General features: G+C 31.9%; 1 protein-coding gene and 1 long non-coding RNA gene across 9 annotated transcripts in view; both read left to right on the top strand.

Moving 5' to 3' along the window:
• Positions 1-23,366, top strand: part of LOC115881677 (mucin-5AC) — a 123,242-nt gene that overhangs the window by 58,336 nt on the left and 41,540 nt on the right. The window contains exons 4-11 of one of the 8 annotated variants that reach the window (XM_030899255.1): positions 2,236-2,343; positions 2,826-2,879; positions 6,746-6,952; positions 7,015-7,149; positions 7,327-7,482; positions 7,736-7,891; positions 9,799-9,918; positions 13,054-13,196. In XM_030899255.1, the coding sequence (XP_030755115.1) occupies positions 2,236-2,343; positions 2,826-2,879; positions 6,746-6,952; positions 7,015-7,149; positions 7,327-7,482; positions 7,736-7,891; positions 9,799-9,918; positions 13,054-13,196 (1,079 nt within the window). Of the gene's footprint in view, positions 1-2,235; positions 2,344-2,825; positions 2,880-6,745; positions 6,953-7,014; positions 7,150-7,326; positions 7,483-7,735; positions 7,892-9,798; positions 9,919-12,945; positions 13,197-23,366 lie in introns of all 8 variants that reach the window. The other 7 variants (XM_030899256.1, XM_030899257.1, XM_030899260.1 and 4 more) reach the window with 7 other exon arrangements.
• LOC115881678 lies at positions 14,252-14,947 on the top strand. The gene is made up of 3 exons (XR_004050068.1): positions 14,252-14,334; positions 14,550-14,734; positions 14,805-14,947. It is a non-coding gene; the product is annotated as an uncharacterized LOC115881678 (long non-coding RNA).

Here is a 23,366-nt window from a genome sequence, read left to right as displayed (position 1 = left end):
TTACAGGCTGGAAAAATTATTTAAATTAAATTTTGATGAGTTTTGCACTGAAGAAAACGTTCAGAGGCTGTTTGATATAATGAAAACTATAGAATTTGACCACCCATGTGAGAAATTTCCTCTTATTTACATCATTAAATTATTTATTAGATTGAAAATATTTTATTCATTAAAGTTTACAAAAAATAAAGATTTATATAGTTGAAAAAAGTCCGATAGAACCAATAGAAATGTAACTATTTTGTCACATCTTTAATTAAATTTTGTTAAATAAATTAATTTTTTATACTATAAATATCTTTTTTTTCCTAATCACCTACGAGCTGATATAATATGACGAACAATCTATTAAATTACTGCGAGATTATACAGAAAAGTCCACAGACTTCGAGACATAGGAAAATCAAGTCCATTTAGCGTGTGTCCAAATTTTGACAAGTTTTCAAAAATGACAGTTTTGTTTAGACTGACGTTTAATTTCACCTGACTTCTCGGTGAATGATTTCTTCTTATGGGGGTACATAAAATCTAAAATTTACGGCCATGAAGAAATTCAAAACTTGGAGCAGTTAAGGCAGAAAATATTTAATGCCTTTGACACTGTCATCCCTGATATGTTATCCAATGTGAGGAGGGGATTTTATGATCGTTTGGTTTAATGCAAGAGGGAGGCACTTTCGAACAATTTTTGTAATTTTTTAAATTTCATTATCCTGTTTTTTACCGTTTACCCATTACCTACCTTGACGAACATGGGAAAACGAAGGTCCATTTCAGGACCACAAATATTTTGATTGAGAAAATTGGTAACTTTTTTTGGATTAAAAACAAAAGTTGTTAATATAATACCAATTTAAAAGTGTTTTAGTAGTTTTAATACACACTATGATATAAAATTTATTATTATTATAATGTACATTATTAATACTATTGTTCATTCGAAATGGCATTAAGGCCCAATTGCAACAATGATTTAAATTTTTCTTAAAGATAAGTAGAGCTTAGAATGAGCTGTATTTATATTTACTTTAATATTCACCTTAAATGAGGGAATTTGACTGATACAATTTTTGAATTTGAATTGTTTTTAATGATACTAACAATTTTAGTTCATTTTTAATAAAATTTATTTAATATTAATAGAAATCCAACCTCTTTTAGCGATTTATAACATTCTCAAATGAATTACAGGTGCCCTTATTTTCTATGAAAATCACACAGCTTTTTTTATAGTCGCTGCAGTTGCTATAGCTATAAAAAACTAATTTTTTAAGGTGTGAAAATTGCGACACACGCAAAATGGACTTGATTTTTCGTATGTCTCGAAGTCTGGTGGACCTTTTTGTATGCCTCGATAACATATTGGTGCAGATTATTTTCACCCAAACAAATAATAACCCAAACTATACATTGATGCGGATTGTCTATGAACTCTTTCTGAAGGTCACAGAAACCTGAACGCGTAATTCGGTGTTCTTTCGCATCTGTTATAGGTAATTTGTGTCATTGTACTCAGGAGACCGAGTTCTTTCAAAACCTGAAATAAAAAATGCAGGTCCGCATTTAAAAAAATTAAGTTGACCTCAGTATCTCACAAATTATCAGCTAATTTGAAAATCTAAAAATACCATCAGATAATCCTAATAAAGTGGTTACGAGAATGTGCAATTAATTTTTTGATTTTCTATAAAGTAACGACAGGAAAAAATAAAATTGGTTGTCAAAAAAATCCGTTTTTTCCAAAAAACTCATCAATCCTTGAAATTTTTAAAACTTTTTTGATGGCATCTTAGTAAGCATGCCAAGGAGCAACTTTGCCCCAATTTAACCATCTTCGTATCTCTTACGGTTTCCGAGATACCAATGCTCGTACCTCGAATTTGTAGCACCCTGTATAGTCTCAGCCAGAACCACGAAATTAGTGGAATAAATTAGTGGTTTCAATTAGCGTAGAGGCTTGCTCCTCTAATTTTCTTTAGCACTAATGATACTTAGTAAAATTTGTGAGTAATATCATTTTAGTTAAATATGTACTCGAGAGTAGGAGAAGCATGTACTACATGAGAAGCACTACATTGTGAATAATTATGTAGTATTCAGGACTGGACCTAAAATATAATTGAAACCATTAATAATTTCACTAATTTTGAGGTTCTGAATTAACCTTATAAGTTACTTATTTTTGAACTTCTAAAAATATTATTACAATTTAAGACATTATTTGTTATTATTTAGTACCAACTGCTTCGAATAGTACCACAACTATCAATACTACATCTTCTGGAAAACCTCACATTGATTTAAGTCACAATCCCTTCTTAAATGGTCAAGTTGTTACTCCTGGTGAGTATCTGTTAGAAATGATTATGCATGATTATCATTTGGTCGTACCTATTTGATATCTCCCCATTGTCATGATTTCTGTGCGTTCATTTTTTGGGGAATATATTTCATGAAAATTATTATAAATATTTTTAGCAAATGGCTAAAGGTTTTCTAAAATGTAGTAAAATAATTTTCAATCATTCTTACGGACATTGTAGTACTCCATTTAGGTCATTCATTTTGAGCCATTTCATTTTATTAGATGCATTCAAGTAGAAACATTTTTCTGTTGTTGTTATTCATCTGCATCAGCAAATTTTATTAGAATCTTAGAAAATATTACTTTCCCAGAATCATATCTTTGGGCATGATGATTTTCTCAAATAATGAGTAGGTTTACTTTACTTGGATAATATTCCTTTAGTTTGAATTATTTATTATTTATTTTTCATTTTTATTATCATTCTGAAGATTCTTTTGCGATTTTGTTGGTTCTGCAGCAGCTGATGGAGAAGGTTTCAGTTTTAATCTCAATGGGGAAGCTATTCATTATGGTGAGTGGAATATTATTTAAAGTTCACATTGAAATAAAATAAAATATAGTATATTTCACTCATTTTAATACTTACATTATTTGTAAATCTTTTTTTTTTCTAAGAGACATAAAAGTTCCTGGTCATTAAACTGAGTGAATTAATAGTTATTAATGATACAAGTTCGATACGAACATCATAATGAAACGCGTGCAACGTTAAACCACGAGGCGTTAGCCGAATTTCATTAAAAAGTTCGTATCGAACGTGTATCATTCAAAATTTAATCTACGACGCAACACGAGGGACGATTCAAAGAGATTTGATTTAATTTAAAATATCATAGATATCCTCATAAAAATTAAAATTCAAAATTATCAGGTGCCCATATTAGTCGACGCCGTGGTAATCGTGTTTGTTGATTGTTTCCATGTTGACTTTGACAACTCAATTATTGATGTTCAATTTTGTGTTAAAAGTTCAGTTTTAGCAAAAAGCAAAAAGTAATATTAATATGGGTGATTCTGATTCTGAAAGTGTCCCTTCGGATATTGAAGGCATTGCGCAAAACGTTGTCGATTCCCTACTTCCCGAAAAATCAAGACAAACGTACGAGCAAGCCTATGTAAAACTTGAAGATTGGTGTAAAGGGAAAGGAATCAAGAATAGTAGTAACGAAAAGGTTCTCCTGGCATATTTTGAACATCTTTCAAAACATAGGAAGGCTTCATCACTTTGGGTATATTATTCCATGCAACGTTCAGTTATATCAGTGAAGAAAAATACAGATATTAGTAAGTACGTCCCTCTAATTGCATTTTTAAAAAGAAAATCGGAAGGATTTCGGTCAAAAAAATCCAGAATTTTAAGAAAAGAAGACATAACTCGTTTTTTGTTGGAAGCTGATGATAAAACTTATTTCCTGACAAAAGTTTCATTGATAGTAGGACTTACGGGAGCCTGCCGGCGTATCGAGTTGACAAATCTGCAGCTGTAAAATATTAAAGATGAAGGACAATGCATTCATGTCATTATTCCATTTACGAAAACAAAGATATCACGAGATTTTTTTATAACGAAAGGGAATGTTGAAGAAATAAATATGGTGGAAATGGTTCGAAGATATATAGCTATGCGGCCAAGCAACACAGAGCATACTCGATTTTTTGTGGGGTACAGAAATGGAAAATGTATTAAGCAACCCGTTGGCGTAACACAGGAAGTTAAATACCTGGGAATAACCCTGGACAGTAAACTCTTGTGGAATAGGCATATTAAGAACACTACCAGCAAAGCCATAAAGGCTTTCATGATATGCAGAAGACTGGCCGGAAATAGATGGGCCTGCTCTCCTAACATTTTGCGCTGGATGTATACCATGATAGTAAGACCCATGATTACTTATGGAGCAGTTGCCTGGTACACAAAACTAGAGCAACGGACGGCAAGGCTAAACCTATGCAAAGTCCAGAGACTAGCATGCGTTTGCATCACAGGAGCCATGAGAACCTGTCCAACAGCAGCAATGGAGGTCATTCTAGATCTAACACCACTGCACATTGTCATTGGTAGATATGCCAATGCGACATTGATTAGAATGGTCACTAACGGAATTAGTACTGGGAGAATTGTCAGATCAGGGGCTTGGAACACCCTCATAAAGGAAATACCACTCCTGCAACTCCCAGTGGACGATATGCTAAGAACGTACAACTTTGAGAAACATCTCCATGTAGTATTGAGCAATAAAAAGGATTGGAAGAGCGAAACGCTTGCCCAGCAGTTAAAAGACCATACCATAACTTGGTATACTGATGCTTCCAAAACCAATACGGGAACAGGGATCGGAGTGTTTGGACCGAGAGCTAAATACTCCGAACCAATGGGCACTTACCCTAGTATCCTACAGGCAGAAATCTACGCTATCGAAAGATGCGTACAACTTATCTTAGATAGCAACTATCGGAAACAAGAAACAGCCATCTTGTCTGATAGTCAAGCAGCGTTAAAAGCGATCAACTCAGTATCAATCAATTCGAAATTGGCCAAAGAATGCATAGAGAAGCTGAATAAATTAGGCAAAGAAAACAAAGTCCTCCTACTCTGGGTGCCTGCTCACCAAGGGATAGAAGGCAATGAAAAAGCAAATGATCTAGCTAGAAAAGGAGCGAACACTCCACTAACTGGACCAGAACCGTTCTGCTTTCCAAGTGGTAATCAACTCAAGGCGGAACTCAAAAACTTGGAAGATTCCGTCCGCAACCTGGAGTGGGAATCTTGCAACGGTCTAAGACACTCGAAGAAGTTTCTGAGGGCTTATGATTAAGAAAAATCACAGATCTTCCTGGGTTTAAGTAAGAACAATCTTCGGATTGTCACGGGGTTTTTAACAGGACACTGTCTCCTCAATTAACACCTCAGTAGATTGAAACTAAGAAGAAACGGCGAATGCAGATTCTGTGGGGAAAATGAGGAAACACAGTACACCTCATCACTGAGTGCGCCGAGACGACAACCATTCGTGCCATGAATTTTGGTACGACTGATATTGGAGATGGAGAACTACCCTCTATAAAACCGTCCCAGATACTGGCTTTTGTCAAAGCCCTGGGACTGTATGATGAGTTATGACTCAAGAAAGGGGGACACAATGGATCTATCTGTAAGGTCGCAGTGATTAACCCCCCTCCCACTCATTCTAAATTCTAAAAAAAAACCGTTGGCGTTAATACTTAAGGGAAAATGACGTATAAAATAGTATTCTTCCTGCCTTCCAAATCCACAACAATATCTACACTGGACATTGTTTCCGTAGATCGTCTGCGTCGTTGCTTGCAGATTCAGGAGTGGATTTATTAACTGTTACAAGACATGGTGGTTGGCGCTCTAACACAGTGGCAGAGAGCTATATAGAAAATTCCAAAGAAAATAGGAAAAAAGTGTCTGTAATATTTTGGGTAACATTTCTGGCAATGATGGGTCTTCAACAAGTTCAATCACTCAGGAAATAAATTTACTTTCTAAAAATTCAACTCACCTGTCATCGTCTAGAAATTAATTTAACCAATTGTACTGATATTATAATTAATGTTTACAATAAATAAACGTATTTAGGTACCTTTTTTTGCTGGTTTCTTATTTTAAAATTTGTGTGTTATTATGAATTCATAATAGCACTAGTGCTATTATGAAAGCCATAATGACATCCAAATGACAATCAAAATGACAATGTTAAATGTGTCATAATAACATTGTCGTAGATTAAAAATATTTTATCTACAACCGTTTAGTTATAACGTTTTTACATCACTATTTTTTTAGTATTTCAGTTACGTTATGAGATTCATAACACAACTAGTGGTGTTATGAATCTATAACACAACTAGTTGCTATAATAATGAAAAACAATTACGAACATCTAAATATATTAACTTTTCCGGCAATAATGATTCCGTGGCACGTACTGCGGCAAGTTCTACATCTGAAGGGGGACTTTCGGAATCGCTCATCGTAATTTTTAAAATGATTTTTCTGGGCAAAAAGTGTTCGCGTTTACTTGACAGGGTAAACTGACTTTTCAGCATAAATGTGACAAATGTCATAGTTAAAGGTTTAAAGGTGGGCGACTAATAAACGAAAATTAAAACAGCATTTTCTTATTTTTCGGTTGTAGATAAAACGTTGTACATGACACGTGCGTTTAAACATGATTACAACACTCGTGTGATTAGAACGACTCGGTCTACGACCTCGTCGTTCTAATCGTTCACGCTCGTTGTTGTAATCATGTTCATAAACACACTTGTACTGTAAATAACTATTGTGTAATTTTTTGATCTATAATGTTGTTCTAAAATTTTTATTTTTGTGTTTTTTTTTTAAATAAGATTCTTCAGCATCTGCTTCTTCTGGTGACATATTTACAGTGTCAAAGACATCTTCTCCTGCTAGCAGTAAGATAGATATAGATAAAAATCCATTTCTTAATGGTCTTACTACCTTCCACTTTGAAAATTCCTCTTCAGTGAATGTCAGTCAAATTGACGGCAATGGCATTGATTTGAGTAAAAATCCATTTTTGAATGGAAATATTGGTGAGTAGAATTTTTCAAAATTTTTCTATCGAAAAAAATGAATGATTTTTTGTTTTAATAAGGTCCTCCTTCATCTGTAGCAGTAAGCACAGATCATGATACTAGTAGCGTTAATATTGATTTAAACAATAATCCATTCTTCCATAATGGTTCTACCTTTTATTTCCAAAATTCTTCATATTTGAACAAACATGTCGGTGAGTAAAGTTTTTGGAATGTATTTAAACTTTTGGCATGAGCGAAAAAATATTGTTCTAAGAATAATGCATATGTATTTTTTCCTGTTTTTGTTGTATCATTATAATTTCATAATTTTTTAGAAAAATGATATGTGTATTATATTTCTTATTTTTTTATGTCTTGTTATGTATAAGGTTCTTCATCTAGTTCATCTGGTAGTAATCACGGAGCAGTAAATACGTCAATACATGATATTAGCAGTGTTAAAATTGACTTGAATAAAAACCCATTTTTCAAAAATGGTTCTACGTTCTATTTCCAAAATTCTTCAAACTCGAACAGCAACTCGGGTGAGTAATATTTATAAAAATAAATATTTGGTTTTATGGCATGCCATTCTAAAAACTAATATCTGTCAGACTGAGTGGTATAGTATTCTAAGAATTGAAAATTCCATATTGTTCTAAGTAAAATTCTTCATCTAGGTGAAGCAACAATGCATGTATGTGTATTTTTCTTCAGTTTTTTTGCATGATATGATGGTCTTGTTATAGGTAGATTTTAAAATATTAAAGCAAATATTTTATCTTTGTATATTTTAAGGTTCTTCTTCATTTAATTCCTTTGGACAAACTCTTGAAGGTGCAAACTCCATATCCGGTAGTGCTCACACTAATATCAATATAAACAAAAATCCATTTGTTCAAAACGGTTCTTCGTTTTATTTTGAAAATTCCTCTAATTCAAATGGACATGCCGGTGAGTAATTTCTATTTGGCATGGATATTTTGTATAATAACTTTCGATGACTTTAATACTCCTAATGATTTGATATAAAAATTCGAAAAATTCCTATAACAATATACAGGGTTGTTCACCACATACGACAAGGAGTATTGTAGCTAAACGATTAGATTTTTACAAATTGTAAGTTTTGTTTTCTTTGAAGGACTATTAGAGCTACAATTTAAAAATATTTTTACAAGATACAGAGTGTCCCAAACAAATAAAAAATATCAAAGTTGTATTTTTTTTAAATAGAACACCCTGTATGTTATTACATTTTTAGTTTCTACGATTAAAATAAAGATAAATTTGATTAAGGTTTATTACACTTAAACTTTACCGTTTTTGAAATATTTTCAATTTTGTGAAATTGCAGTATAAATTTTACGGCTTCATTTCTCCGAGGGTATCAAAGTTTTTAATACTAAATATTTACTGAAGTTTATTTATTGATCAGTGGTTGTGTTGCAATAATAAAAATTGTACTACCTTATAGAGAGTGTCTAAAAATTTATTTTAAATAATTACTAGCTCTAAACGGCAATAACTTGTTTAATTTAAATGGAACACCCTTTATATTTTATGAGAATCAGATGCACAATTTAACTATCAAATTGTATTATGCCATTTTTTACCTATCTATTATTTTCTTGTAATTTAAAACTCATTTATCAATATACCCATGGAATACTGACATTTTAGATTATTTCTAAAGATGTACCAAATTTTTAAAGAGTACAGATACTAATATTGTCGATATAGATCGTTTATTTTATTAAAAATAAAAAAAAAACTGTTTAAATATTTGTTAAAGAGAACCAACCAATTAATACAGGAAATACTGGTGATATATTTAATTAATGGTATTCTCTTTTATAAAGATTTAAATTGTTTTCTTTTTGCATACAAATGGACTAGTAATATTATCGTTTTGCTAAAAAGGATAATATTATTAGCCTGTACATTTTGTACATTTGTTAGATAAATGAAGTCTAAATTATAAGAAAATGCATTTTCTACGAAAAGTTGAAGGGATAGGTAAAAAGTGGTATAATACAGTTTGATAGACAATTAAATTGTGCATCTGATTCTCCTAAAAGAAACTAAAAATGTAATAATATACAGGGCGTTCCATTTAAAAAAATACAACTTTGATATTTTTTATTTATTTGGGACACTCTGTATCTTGTAAAAATATTTTTAAATTGTAGCTCTAATAGTCCTTCAACGAACCCAAAACTTACAATTTGTAAAAATCTAATCGTTTAGCTACAATACTCCGTGTCGTATGTGGTGAACAACCCTGTATATTGTTCAAACCCAAATCAGGTTTGATGAATAATATTTGAAAAATTCATTGTATTGAAGCTTATTGAGCTGAAAATATTACTTTTTTGACTAAAAAAAAAATACTGCATGTGGGTTTCTTTTAAATTTGATTGCATAGAAATTCCTCTAGGACAATATTTTAATATGTTTTTAAGGTTTATGTCATATATTTCTTGAACACTCTTCATGATTAGTACTAGTAATAATAATTTAAATAAAAATTCATCTCTAAATGGTATAAACGTTAATTTCCGATATTCTTTTCAAGTCTGAACCCCTGTTGTTGATTTTATTAAAATCTTTTTTAAAAGAATATAATTTGCATTGATGATTGATGTACATTTTGTTTTGGCATATTTTGGTATCTATCGATATTTATATTTAGTTTTAAAAAAATATTTAAGAGAATTATTATTGCATTGCTTTTGCATGTTTGGCTTTCAACATTTATGCTCATCGTGTTTCAAGCTTCTTTTCTGCCATTTGAAGTATATTTTAATTTCCTACGAGCAACTATTGAGTTAATAGACAGCACTTTTAATTTTTTGAAGAAGCCAATTCTTCGATTCTTTCAACTGGAAATACTTCCGGAGTTAAACATATTCAAGCTGGTATTAACAAAATCGATATTAGCAACAATCCATTTTTAAAAGGACACATTTCAAACAATGGTAAGTTATTTTTTAATAAGGAATCTATGTCTGCATTTTAAAATAGTTTAAACTTGTAGAGTAATTTTCTTATTTTTTATACCGACCAATTTCTATCATAACCATTCGCGAATTATTCAGATATATTGGATACCAATTAAACTTTTAGTTACGTAATCGAGGGCGCGATTTTTAAATTCATGCTCGCCAATCATGGACCTATTCGGCACCGCGCAATGCTAACTAATTGAAATTTTAATTTCCTGCTGCGGATTCAGGTGGTAGCTCTGTTGTAAAAAATATAAAATTGCCACATTTATTTATTTATTTCCTGACATTGCCCTTTGTTCTGACACTTTAGTTTTGTATTACGAGTTTTTGGTTTAAATGAGTTGTGTTGTGAAACTTTATGCTTAAAAAAAATACTAGCATACCTTGCAGTCGAACATTGTTCTTTTTAGAGCCTCTTTTGGCGCGTAGTGTACAAGATAGCTTAATAGCCGTAAAAAACTCATCGCAACTTATTAGAATACTTTCAAGGGGAAAGCGGTAGTAATGGCCCTTTAGGTTCTTTAACTGCTGTTAACAAGATGCGTTTTGTTGAAGTAAATAATTAATATAATTAATATTATTAATAATAATTTCATTAAAAGAAAATATGTAAAAAGTGGGCAACACTGTGCCGGCCAGCTTAATCACGTGACTAAAAGTTTATTTGATATGAACTATATGTATTTCTTCTCTTATTTCTAAGTTTCTTATTATTACCAAGAAATATTTTAATATTTTAAAGATAAATATTGCATTATTTTTTTTGGCTTTTTTTATTTGATTCATTTTTCATTTAATTTTCAACTATGCACTTCTAGATTTTTTGATATTATTCATTGGTATCTTTAGTATCTTTGCAAATATTTTGTATTTAACAGATTCTAGTCTACATATAAGAATCAATACTAGGAATGTTTTTCTTTTAAACTTATTCTACTCGTATCTTGTATATAATGTACAGAGTGGGTCAAATTGGACGCTTTTAACTGGAAACACCCTTTTCTATAGGAGATAGACTTGCTGGAAAAAATATGTTTTCGAGTTCCATTAAGGGCATATCATCAATAAGGGGTCCAAAGCCTACTAATTAAAAGTGGCGAACTTTCAAAAATTCTGTATTTCGAAGGGGATTATAACAAAATATCAAGTGTGCTATATTTTTGGAAAGGTAATTTTAAAATCTTTTCAGTTAATTAAAAATATAGAGGGTGTCCCAAATAAAAAATCAATTTTTCTGTTGATAACTCTTAAATTATTAATGTTAAAAAAATTATACTTGAACCATTAAATTCTACGTCAAAAGGTGCTTCGGAAATGTTTTCATAGAAATACAAAATTTTCCATAACAAAAAAGCTACAGCGATTTGTTAAAAATGCACATTTTTGAAAAACACCCCATAACTCCGAAACGGTAACGGTAAACGGTATTGATATGCGGTTTTCACCATCATATTTTTGATGAAAATTGAGCTCCAGACACCGATATTAGTTTTCGTCTATCTCCTATAGAAAAGGGTGTTTCCATTTAAAAGCGTCGAATTTGACCCACCCTGTACAAGGAATAAAATCGTTAAAAGATATTATCATTTTTTGTCAGATTTTTGTCTGTATTAGTATTTAGTATCTCATATGTGTTTGGTTGGTTTGTATACTTATTTATACTTATTAAATGTTTTGGTTTAATTATACATTTTTCACTGACAAGGTATATTCTTCATTTCTTTACAATGTGGGTTATATTTCTCCAATTTTTTTTGTTAATACTCTCTGTAGTCACTTTGTAGGTGGAATTTTATACGGTCAGTTACGCTACTTAAATTAACTGAACAAAATATCGCTTTTCATACGCCCACTGAGATACCCACAAACAATTTTTATAAAAATATAGTTACATTACGAAGGAATACGTACTATGATAGTGGTTGACTCATTCTATACAGGGTGTCAAAAAATAGTGTATCTTACTTTGGTGGGTGATCTTTGCTTCTACAGATCAAAATAAAACAAAAAGTTCCTATGAACATAAGCCCTAAAATGCTTCCTTAAGAAGTTACAGCCCTCGAAAAAATAATATTTTTTGTTTATTTTTAACATAGGTAAACCGTTTTTTCTGATATTTGGTACTCTTACACACATTTTAATGCCAAAGCGAATGGCGATTATGAAAAATTCCGTAACAACCCTCAAAAGGGTACTTTCTATTAGGGTAGAGAGTAGGTACTACTCGGAGTACCACAGATTATAAAATTTGTTTTTTCTTTATTGTTTTTCGTGGTTCCAATTTTCGGAATCGGACACTAGTTAGGTTACTAGTTTGTAGCACGCCCACTTATGGCCTCTAAAATTTTACATAGCGCCTGACCGGCCCAGTTATTAGAGAGATATCTGAAAACCGAATAGCGTCATGCAGTATTTACGCGTACCTTATTTTGACAGTTAGAGAGATATCGGTAAACCGAATAACGTCATGCAGTATTTACCCGTACCTTATTTTGACAGTTACGATATGCGCGAGTCAATTTTTAACGTAACGCCCGCTAATTAACGTTACCGCCTGACGTAATTTGCGGATCAATTACACCAAGCGCTATTTCTAAATAACGTTTAAAAATTGCTTAAATGGGCATGTGCGGGTATTTGACAACCGGGGCCGGCCGGCGAGATCTTTTATTTTAGGTTATGTTTGAATTGTTTTGAATTATTACTTTAGTTTTATTAAGTAATTTGATATTTAAGTAGCTGGGATTAGTTTTAATTAAATAAATATGGCACAAAATATGGATTCCACCTCTTCCAATATTAAAGAACCTATAAAGAGGCTTAGGGTTACAGCAGATGATAACTTAGCCCTTCTAAGAGAATTTGTTGCCCTAAACCCACTGGCAGACGTTGAACAATAAAGCACTGGAGATAAGCACTTTAGCTCTTTAGTTTTAATAATTATTATATAAAGCTCTCTATCTTCGATCTTGTCCTAATTGGTCTGTTTGTCGACAGCCAATGGCGACAAGATTCACGATGAGAACGGATTTATCGGCGTTCAGCCGTCCGTGCCCTTTAAGGCCGTTCACCGCACCGGATATCACACATGCATCGATGTTTCAGGGCAAAATGGCGGAGCAGGAGGAGCAGCAGTGGCCGCTTCCGGTTCGGGATGCGTGGGATTCGACCGCGCCTGCGTGCCAAAGGCCAACTGCGTCAACGGAGTGGTCGAGAGTGACAAAGGTCCCTTCGAAATTAGAACCAAGGTAAGTGATTTTGCATTTATCTATATACAGGGTGTCCCACTTAAGATGGATACAAGCCAATATCTTGATTATTTGTTGAGCGATCTTTTTCATTTTGCACAGGGTAAGAAGTTACACAATTGTATAATATATATATTCAAAAACGGTTCACGTAAATATAGACAAACTTATATGTTTGAAATCAGAAGAAAACTATTTTTCAAAAAAAATCTTGAAATATACGGGGTGTTTCATTAAAAAAATATGAAGGTATAATTTTTTTAATTTTTTGATTGTCTTCTGTTTATTTTTACATAGCTTTCTTTTTCTAGAACCGCTTTTTTTAAGCGGTTCAGGTAAAACTTTACAACTCCTATATACATATAAAGTGTTTTTTTTTTTCTTTTTCCAAAACGTAAGCCTGTGTAGGTGTGCCACTTAATATTGGTAAAAACCCTATGCATTTCGCTTTCATTCAACTACAGGTAATATTGCAGTTTCTTCAGATTGGAGAGTATTAAACCACCCAAAATACTTCTATATCGAAATTATTTTACTCAATTTAATCAGAAAATAAATAGTCAGTTTTGCGATACCTTATTAAGTAGTACGGATCAATAAAACCAAATGATCGGTACTTACACCAAATGCCATTTTCTCTTTTCGTACAAATTTAATAATAATGTAAATAAGGATCGTCATCCTTAAATGCCTACTGTGCAGAAGACAAGAAGAAAGCAAAAGTGGGCGTTCTTCGTTCGTATTGAAGATGAAAAGCGTTTTATTATTAATCTGTGGTTACGTAAACGCAGAGATCACCGCGGGCTAGAATATGTTAATGTCAAAGTAATGATGTTTAATCCATCGCGCTGTCTAGCGGACGATGCCGAATTGGTCTAGAAATAAATATGCACTGATACTTGATAAGTTTAAAGAATGATAGACAATGACTAAAATACTTGGCAATACCGTTCGAGGATTTTAACATTAGTGATTGGTACTGATGTTAAAAGAAATGGACCGCGTAAGTGTGACGTCAGGGCAGCCATTTTGTTAGGATTTAGTTCCAAACAAAACAAAGTGCTGTCACTGTCAATTACAAACTTAAATTTTTTGTGTATTTGTGTGTTTTTCTAAAAAAATAGAAGAGATCGAACAGGTAATTTTTAGTATTTTACAAATATATTAAGTGATAAACTTTCTGCAAAGTAGAATTAGTTTTATATCTTTATTCAGATGCAGAGATCAAGAATTAGTTTTATATCTTTATTCAGATGGATTATTTTTTTTTTAATAAAGCTAGGTTCGAATGCTTAGTTTTCGTTTTTCGTAGTATTGTTTACTGTTTTTGTTAAATATTAATTTTATATTCAGTACAATTGTGGATTGTGGACTACCTTTTGGAAGCTGAAAGCTGACGAGATGAAACTTATTTTCACAGGAGAAAATGCATTGAAATCCAACCAGTTGAAAAAGTTTTCATTTTGTGGCAAGCTTTGGACTATTAAAAGCTAAAGTACATACCAGTATGGGAGATCGTATTTATATCTAATGTTCAGGTGGGTCAAAATATGTGTAATTAAAAGTACAAAATGTTGAAGAACTTGATGAAGATAGCTCAATTCATAGATCAGAATGTAAGAGGCCTATACTTATGCCATCACAAAGCTACCTTATGCATTCATGGACATTATAATATATCAGTTACCAATATCCAAAGTCGATGGACTGCTAGGAAATAAAGAGGAAGGGACGAAAACAAATATCTAAAATCTACGACATATTTTTTTTATAAATAATACATTTTTATGCTTTTAGTTTTAGTTTTAATAAAAAAACTTTAGTATTCTAGCTAAATGTTTTTAATTTACTTGACTGAATAACATACGTGACTTAAAATGTTACTTATTGCAATATAAATGTTTCAATATTTGAAATAGGTAGGTATGTAACGTAAAATTAAATTACTTAAAACGAGACAAATTTTCTTTTTTGTTTACTCATTTATTAATTGCAAAGTTAATAAATATACCCATGAAAAATATAAATTCACATTTAGTATAAAATTAAAGAATATAGTTAAAACTAAAAATATAACAATTATACAAATAAATGTAACTATTTTTACAAATTACTAAAATATTCACATTTGCCATTTCCGAAAGTATGTGAACTATAAATTTTCAAATAAAGATAAAAATATGTATATCCTTTGTATGAATACCTATGTATACCATTATAATATTGTTATCTTCTATATGCCTAAGGAGAAAACTCCAATATAGCAAAAAATATATTGGCCAGGTGGAAACATACTTCGTCCAATTCATTACATGAATGGTTACGTTACATTACATTTTTTGAACACAATTTTTTTTTATTAGATGAATCCTCTTCACACATGGTTATAGATGATCTACTGGGTTGAATATGTAGCCAAGAGATAGTAGGTTGAGGCATACCTTTCTCTGTTTTTAATCTGAAATTTTATAGATTTTACCTAATGTATATTTATTTATTCCATAATTAACTTCCAATGAAAGACTAGAAAATAAATACTACCTTTTACATATTGATCCACCTTCTGAGAAGTCAAAAGATTTTCCTGCGTTATAACTGAATATAACTTTTTCATTTAGTTTGATTCCACATTGTAGAACATGTTTAACAGAAGCCATGACCTACTATCATGGAAAACGAAAACTAAGCATTTTAACTTAACTTTATTTAAAAAACGATTTTAATCTATCTGAATAAAGTAATATGCTAATTTTACTTTGCAGAAAGTTTATCACTTAATATATCTACAAAATACTAATAATTACCTACTTGATCTCCTCTAATTTTTCAGAAAAATACACAAATACAAAAAAATTTAAGTTTGTTATAGTAATTGACAGTGACAGCACTTTGTTTTGTTTGGAACTAAATCGAACAAAAATGGCTGCCGTGCCGTCATCACTTACGCGGTCCATTTTGATAGGGCATTTTTACCAAATTATTATTATTATTATTATTATTATTATTATTATTTACACAATAGAAAGCGGTATAAAAATACCGATGAGTCTACTGTCTTTTTATGTTGCGCGTAATTTTTTCGAGTTTACTGGCCATAATGCAAATGTACAGAACTCAAGGTATTCATTTCTTGATCAATTTTGTTTTTAAATGAGTTGAGAGTTGGTACTGAAACACTTTCTTCTGACAGCGAGTTCCACGGGTACACTATGCGGTTAGTCAACAATTTTTTTCGCTGGAGTTTGGACGATCTTTCCTTTTCCAGGCGTCTGCTGTGGCCTCTAAGTTTTAATGGGCAAGTGTAGAAACAATTTAGAATTTTGTAAGTTTCTATCAAGTCCCCCCGCAAACGCCTCTGTTTTAATGTGGTGAGATTTAACATCGCAAGACGATCTTCATACTCTAGATCCTTAAGTTCATGGGGCATTTTGGTCACCTTGCGTTGAATTTTCTCGATGAGATCAATATCCTTCTGAAAATAGGGACTCCATATTATTTGACCATATTCTATTTTGGGTCTAATGTAGGACTTGTATATCTTTAAAATAAGATCAATAGAGCGGTCTTGAAATGCTCTTTGAATGAAATAAAGAAGAGAATTTGCTTTTTTAGTAATCTTTGATATATGCACATACCATTTTAGGTTTCCAGTAACTGTAATCCCTAGATCTTCCTGTTGTTCTACATGTCTTAGACTTAATTCATTTAGGGTGTAGGTTTTGTGCGTACAATTCATTCCAATGCTAAGAACAGTGCATTTGTCCTCATTCAGTTTCATTCTCCATTGTTTGGCCCAGGATTGCACCAACTTTAGATCATGCTGAAGATTGACGTAGCTCGTTTCGGGATTTGCATATAACTTTGTATCATCCGCAAAAAATATGATATTCGTTTTTATGCCTCTTGCCAGATCACTGATATACAGGAGGAACAACAGTGGGCCCAACACAGAGCCTTGAGGAACACCGCTGGTCACTTTGTATTTAGTTGAAAGAGATCCGTTTATTCTGACTTGGAAGTAGCGTCGGGTTAGGAAGTTTGATATAAGTTTGAATAAATTCCCTCTTATGCTGTAGTGGTTTAGTTTATAAAGAAGCATCTTGTGGGGTACTTTATCAAATGCCTTTTCAAAGTCAAGATAGATGACGTCTGTTTGTTGGTTTCTATCAAAGGCTGCTGTCCAATCGCTAAGACAAGATGTCATGTTGTTATTGTGGATCGACCAGGAAGAAATCCATGCTGTGTGCTTGGTAAGATATCTTTTTCCATTAGGTATGGAGTAAGTGTGCGGATGATTACCTTTTCCATGCATTTACAGATGCAGCTAGTTAGACTAATTAATTACCGGTAATTACCAGCTAACTGTCTGTCTCCCTTTTTGTGAAGCGGTGTAACGAAAGAAAGAGACCAAGTATCTGGAAATTTGCCAGATATTAGTAAATCATTAAATAGACATGCTAAAGGTTGTGCGAGGGCATGACAACATTTCTGAAGAAAAACAGTCGGTATACTATCTGGACCCGGGCTGCTGTCAGTTTTTAATGATTTAATGGCTTCGCTAACGTTGAGCTCTGTAAATTCTATGTTAGTAATCTCTTGCAGAAGCCTAGAACTCTGTGAAAGCGTTGGAATGTAAGAGTCATTGGTTGTCGTAAAGACTGATGCAAACTGGTGTGCAAATTCCTCAGCAATGTCACAGTCGTCCATGATAGGTAATCCATTGTTGGGGTTTTTAAGAGTGAAACTGGATACTTTTGTAGACAGAGTCCTATTAATATATTTAAAAAATTGTTTTGGTGAGCTGGAAGAGGCGATAGATTTTTCGTAGTTTTGTCTAGCACTTGCGATTATGTTTTTTAGAGTGTTGTTTTCCGTCCTGTATGCAGTTGCAAATTCAATGACGAATTTGCAACAATGACGAATTTATTGCAAATTCAATGACGATTTTGAAGTGAAACTTTTTTACGCGCGATGGGTGTAAAAATTCAAGGCCGTGACACACCACGGCCTTGACACGACATGGCCATGACCATGCTTTGACGCACGAGCTAGCGAGAAAAAATGTGGTAAGGATCGCGTGGTAGGAAGTGGTAGGAAGCTAAGAAAAGCGTTATAATAAACTTGATACCGTACCTGGGTACCAATATCATCTGGTTGTGTGCTAGGAAGAAAATTTTCATGCATATTTTCATCGATAAGTTTGTAGCTTCTGAATAACGGTCTATGTAAAGCATTTAACAAAATTACTGTGCTACTATAAATACAAATTGTTGGTTAGGTTCAAAAATTTTTCTCTTCTTAAATAAATTTAAGCGTTAAAATTATTACGTATTCGCATAAAAGTGTGTATTTTGGGTGGTACCTATTCCACAAAATTTCCAGGCTATTGAGGAAAGAGGAAATGTAGATTACAGGAAATAAATTGAAAATAATATTTATATTAAAACAGCATTATATCACTTTTTTAAATTTAATAGCTGTTAATAAGAAAATCACACTTACTGATACAATCAATTATAGGACCAGTTAGAGTGTACCCATAAATCATCAGAAACACCTTCACTTATCTGTTGAGCACGTGTATTTATATAATAATTAATTTTTGTTTTATATTTACCTTAGTAATGAACGTATAAGTAATGCTACGTATAAGTAATTGTCATAGCAGTCAGCTATTTTTATATATTTATCATTACTTAATTATTTTTTAATAAAAATATTATTTGCACTTTAATATACCTATCTTTCTTTAACATACACAACTTTAACAACAACCCATAGCTATTATAGTGAAAGCATTTACTAATCTAAATATAATTATTATATTGAAAGTTTGTCTATACATTTTATAATTAACTTTCTAGTAAGATGATTCTGTCTAAAAATTCCATAAAATTGATTTAAATATTTTCACAATATTCAAAATAAATATTTTAAACCCTGTCTATATACAGGGTAGTCCGAAATGTATTCAGCATACAGGGTGTCAAAAAAAGTTTTTCTAACTTTGATGAATGATAATACAGATAAAAATAAAACAAAAACTTTCTCTGAACATACACTGTGTCAATTTTAAAACTTCCCACCCCTTAATATCTTTCTTGCACAAAATATGAAAAATCGGAAAGACCCGTCAATTTTATTTGTAAGGGAGATACTTTTAAATGAATATTTTTAGCCTTTTTCTTTCAACTCCCTAGGAGGGGAAGATGTTACCCTTACAATCTTAGATAGGAATGGGGGTCAAGTGGCACATCGTTTTAAAGGGCGTTTATTTCTCTTTTCAGTGGTTTCCTGCTTTGTTGCTTTTTGTCGAGAGATTTCCGAATAATCGTCCTTTAATGTTGCAGAAACAATTAAACATGCCTGCATTGAGATTTTGGTTTTCAGACTAGTGTTTACACAAAAATTATTGCAATGGGTCTCCTTGTAGTACAAATGATTAGAAGATTAGGTGGCAACATCCGATAGAGGTTAAACGAGACATTTCCGGGTACATGAATTGGCAGAAGGGGACTAATTGAATGGCCTCCAAGATCACCGGATTTAACACCCATAGACTTCTTTCTTTGGGGATATCTTAAATCCATTGTTTATGAAACACAACCTACTGATACTGATGATGATAAAAGGCAAATTACAGCAGAATGCCGGTCAATTCCCGGTGAAGATTTTCGAAATGTTAGGGAGGAGTTTGAAAACAGACTTTGTTATTGTTTACAGGAAAGTGGAAAACATTTTGAACAACTTATAAGATAGGGCGTAAGTGGTGTAATCTATCTTCTAATCTTTTGTACTACAAGGAGATCCATAGCGATAATTTTTGTGTATACACTAGCCTGAAAACCAAAATTTCAATGCAGGCATGTTTAATTTTTTCTGTAAGTTTGAAACGCGATTATTCGGAAACCTCTGGACAAAAAGCAACAAATTAGGATACCACTGAAAAGAGAATTAAATGCCCTTTAAAATAATGTGCCACTTGATACTCTTTCCCATTTAAGATTGTAAGGGTGACACCTACCCCTCATAGGGTGTTGAAAGAAAAAGGCTAAAAATATTCATTTAAAGTGTCTCCCTCATAAATAAAATTGACGTGTCTTTCCGATTTATCATATTTTTAAGTGCAAAAAAGATATTAAGGTGTGGGAAGTTTTAAAATTGACACAGTGTATGTTCAGAGAAACTTTTTGTTTTATTTGTATCTGTAGAATCATTTTTATCTGTAGAATTACAAAAAATGATTCAGAAGAGAAACCTTTCCTTGGTCCAGCTTAAAATCGAAAATACCGAAAAATAAGAAGAAAAAAATGCGGTATCGCTGTGCAGCGATTACCATAAATTTTATGACCCGGAGGCAAGGTAAAGAAAAGTGACAATTTTTAGCGGAGTTTTCTTCTTTTTGTCGAACCGCAAACGAAGATTAAGGTCGATAAAATGCCGGCTAAAGCTAGCTACACACTACGCAGGTACCATAAATTATAGTGTTGTACAAGACAAGAATTCTTGTCTTGAAAATCAATTTCTTGTCTTGTCTTGAAATTCAAGACAAGAAATTTTCAAAGTCATGTCTTGTAGATTTCTTGAATGGCAAAGTCTTGTCTTGTCTTGCAAGACTCTTGAAATTTTTTGCCTTGAAAAATTTTACATTTTAACAAGAGGGTAATAATATTTCTATATTTTATTTCATAGAAAGCGTCGTATACAAAATAATACGTAATACGGAAAAATGAACAATAACGATGCTAATTTTTGCAAAAAAAAATCTTAACGGACCGCAAACGAACTACGTCAACTCGCCCGTTTGACGAAACAAGATTTGTTACTTTTATTTTTTATGGTATTTATTTAATTTTTTTATTATGGAAGATTGGTTGGAAAAGTTTGGATACAGGGAGTACGGAAAGGTCATGCTAGAGTGTACTATTTGCGCTATTTGATACTACTTTTTGTTCGCGGAGCAATTTCGTGCCTGAAAAGTAGTACCAAATAGCGCAAATAGCGTGCTCCACGAACCCACCATTAGTTTCAACTACCGTTATTTTTTTTTATAATACCATTATACCAATATCATTTTGTGTATAATACCAATTACCAATACACGGTTTATTGCCTCGACTTTATTTTATTTCATTCTCAACTCTAAAAGACTGGCTATGATAGAAAAAAAATAAACACTGGTCAATATTAATGCCGGGTTTACACAACATTTGCATAAGTCGTAATCATAATCACATTCTTAATAATCGTCATAATCACAAGGCAATTTTAATGTGCGTTTATAGAACATTTTCTTCATTCATAATCATAATTTTTATATCAGTGAAGTTACATAATTAGAGGCTAAGTTCATGGTAGATGTCAACAGGTTTATAAGAAATGGATAGTTTAACTTTTATGGTTATGACTATGATTGTGATTACGACTATATAAATGTTGTATAAACCCGGCTTGCGCAAAGATCTAATTATCACTTAAAAAATGTATCATTTCTAACTTTCAAGAAATCTTGAAATCAAGAAATCTTGCAAGACTCTTGAAATTTCTTGCATATTAAAGTCTTGTCTTGTCTTGAAATTCAAGACAAGAAATTTTAAAAGTTTTGCCTTGAATTTCTTGCAAGAGTCTTGGTCTTGCCAGACTTTTTCAAGACTCTTGTGCAACACTACCATAAATACTGGTAATAATGCCATTGAAGAAAAACTATTAACCGAAATATAATAATTGAATTTAGAACAAAAAGACAAAGAACAGATGAGGCTAGAGTTGAGGAAGTTTTGTAGTAGTCGATAAAATAAAGAGGAAACAGATCTTGAGAACTCAAATTATTATACAGGGTGGTTCATACTGTACTCCGGAAACTTCGGCAGCATATTCTGCAGATAAAAATAAGTAAAATATGACCTAAAATGCTTACAGTTCATACCAGTTGTTGTGTACTTTTATATATTTTCTTTTAATCAAAATATTTTAGGAAACAAAAATAAATGAATTATAAATATATAAACAGTTATTATTTACATCAACAAAACTCACCTTCTTAACAGCACTTAAGGGACATAAAGGGTCATTACCACCGTTTTTGCGTTCAAAATATTCTAATAAAGTTGCGATGAGTTTTTGACGGCTATTAAGCTATCTTGTACACTTCGCACTAAAATAGGTTCTAAAAAGAACAATGTTCGACTGCAAGGTCTGCTAGTAAACATTTTAAGCTTAAAGTACCACAACACTATTTATTTAAACCAAAAACTCGTAATATAAAACTAAAGTGTCAAAACGAATGACAATGTCAGGAAATAAATAAATAAATATGGCAACTTATCAAACATATTTGGTGTAAAATTTCAAATCTAAACACAATGTTAGTCCAAGAAGATTAATAATATACAGGGTGTCTCAGATTTTAATCGGGAAAATTTAATAGACGATAGATAGAACTAGCAAAAATAAAACAAAAAGTTCATATCAACTTGTAAGATTTAAAGCTTCCTTTTCGAGATACAGGGTACCATTAGAATACCAATTATAATATTAATTACCAATTAGAATTTATATTTTTTCGGAAGAAGTAAGCAAGATAGACAAAAAAGTCAGGAGGCAAAAAAATAATATTTTTAATTACTAAATCCAAAAATAATATTAAACTTCTAAAAAAGCAGTGGCGTGCTTATTTTTTCCTTTAAAATAATTTAACAGTGATGCCCCACCGCCGCCCCTGGCCATTAAACTTAAATCTAATTACATCAAATTAAGTCCCATAGTAAGTATTATGAACGGGTCAAGTTTTATCAAAATCGATTAAATACTTTTTCAAATATCTTAATTTTTTTTTCTCTTTTAAGTAACTTTAACACCCTGTATCTCGAAAAGGAAGCTTTAAGTCTTACAAGTTGATATGAACTTTTTGTTTTATTTTTGCAAGTTCTATCGTCTATTAAATTTTCCCGATTAAAATCTGAGACACCCTGTATATGTATAGAGGAATAATAATTTCTTAGAAAAGAATCGTCGACATTTAACACCCACGAATAATTTCATAACTTATCATAGGTTTTTGTCTTAAAATATTTTTAATATTTATTGGCATAACAACTAATAGAGTTTATATCATTTCAAAAGAATTTCTGTTAATTTTTACTACAGTTTAATGGCAACAAAATTGTTCGT

The sequence above is a fragment of the Sitophilus oryzae genome, unplaced genomic scaffold, assembly GCF_002938485.1.
Source record: "Sitophilus oryzae breed Bouriz unplaced genomic scaffold, Soryzae_2.0 scaffold_172_pilon_pilon, whole genome shotgun sequence".
NCBI classification, from domain to species: domain Eukaryota; kingdom Metazoa; phylum Arthropoda; class Insecta; order Coleoptera; family Curculionidae; genus Sitophilus; species Sitophilus oryzae.
The sequence above is the reverse complement of the archived record's forward strand: the minus strand, read 5'-3'. Positions and strand labels throughout refer to the sequence as shown.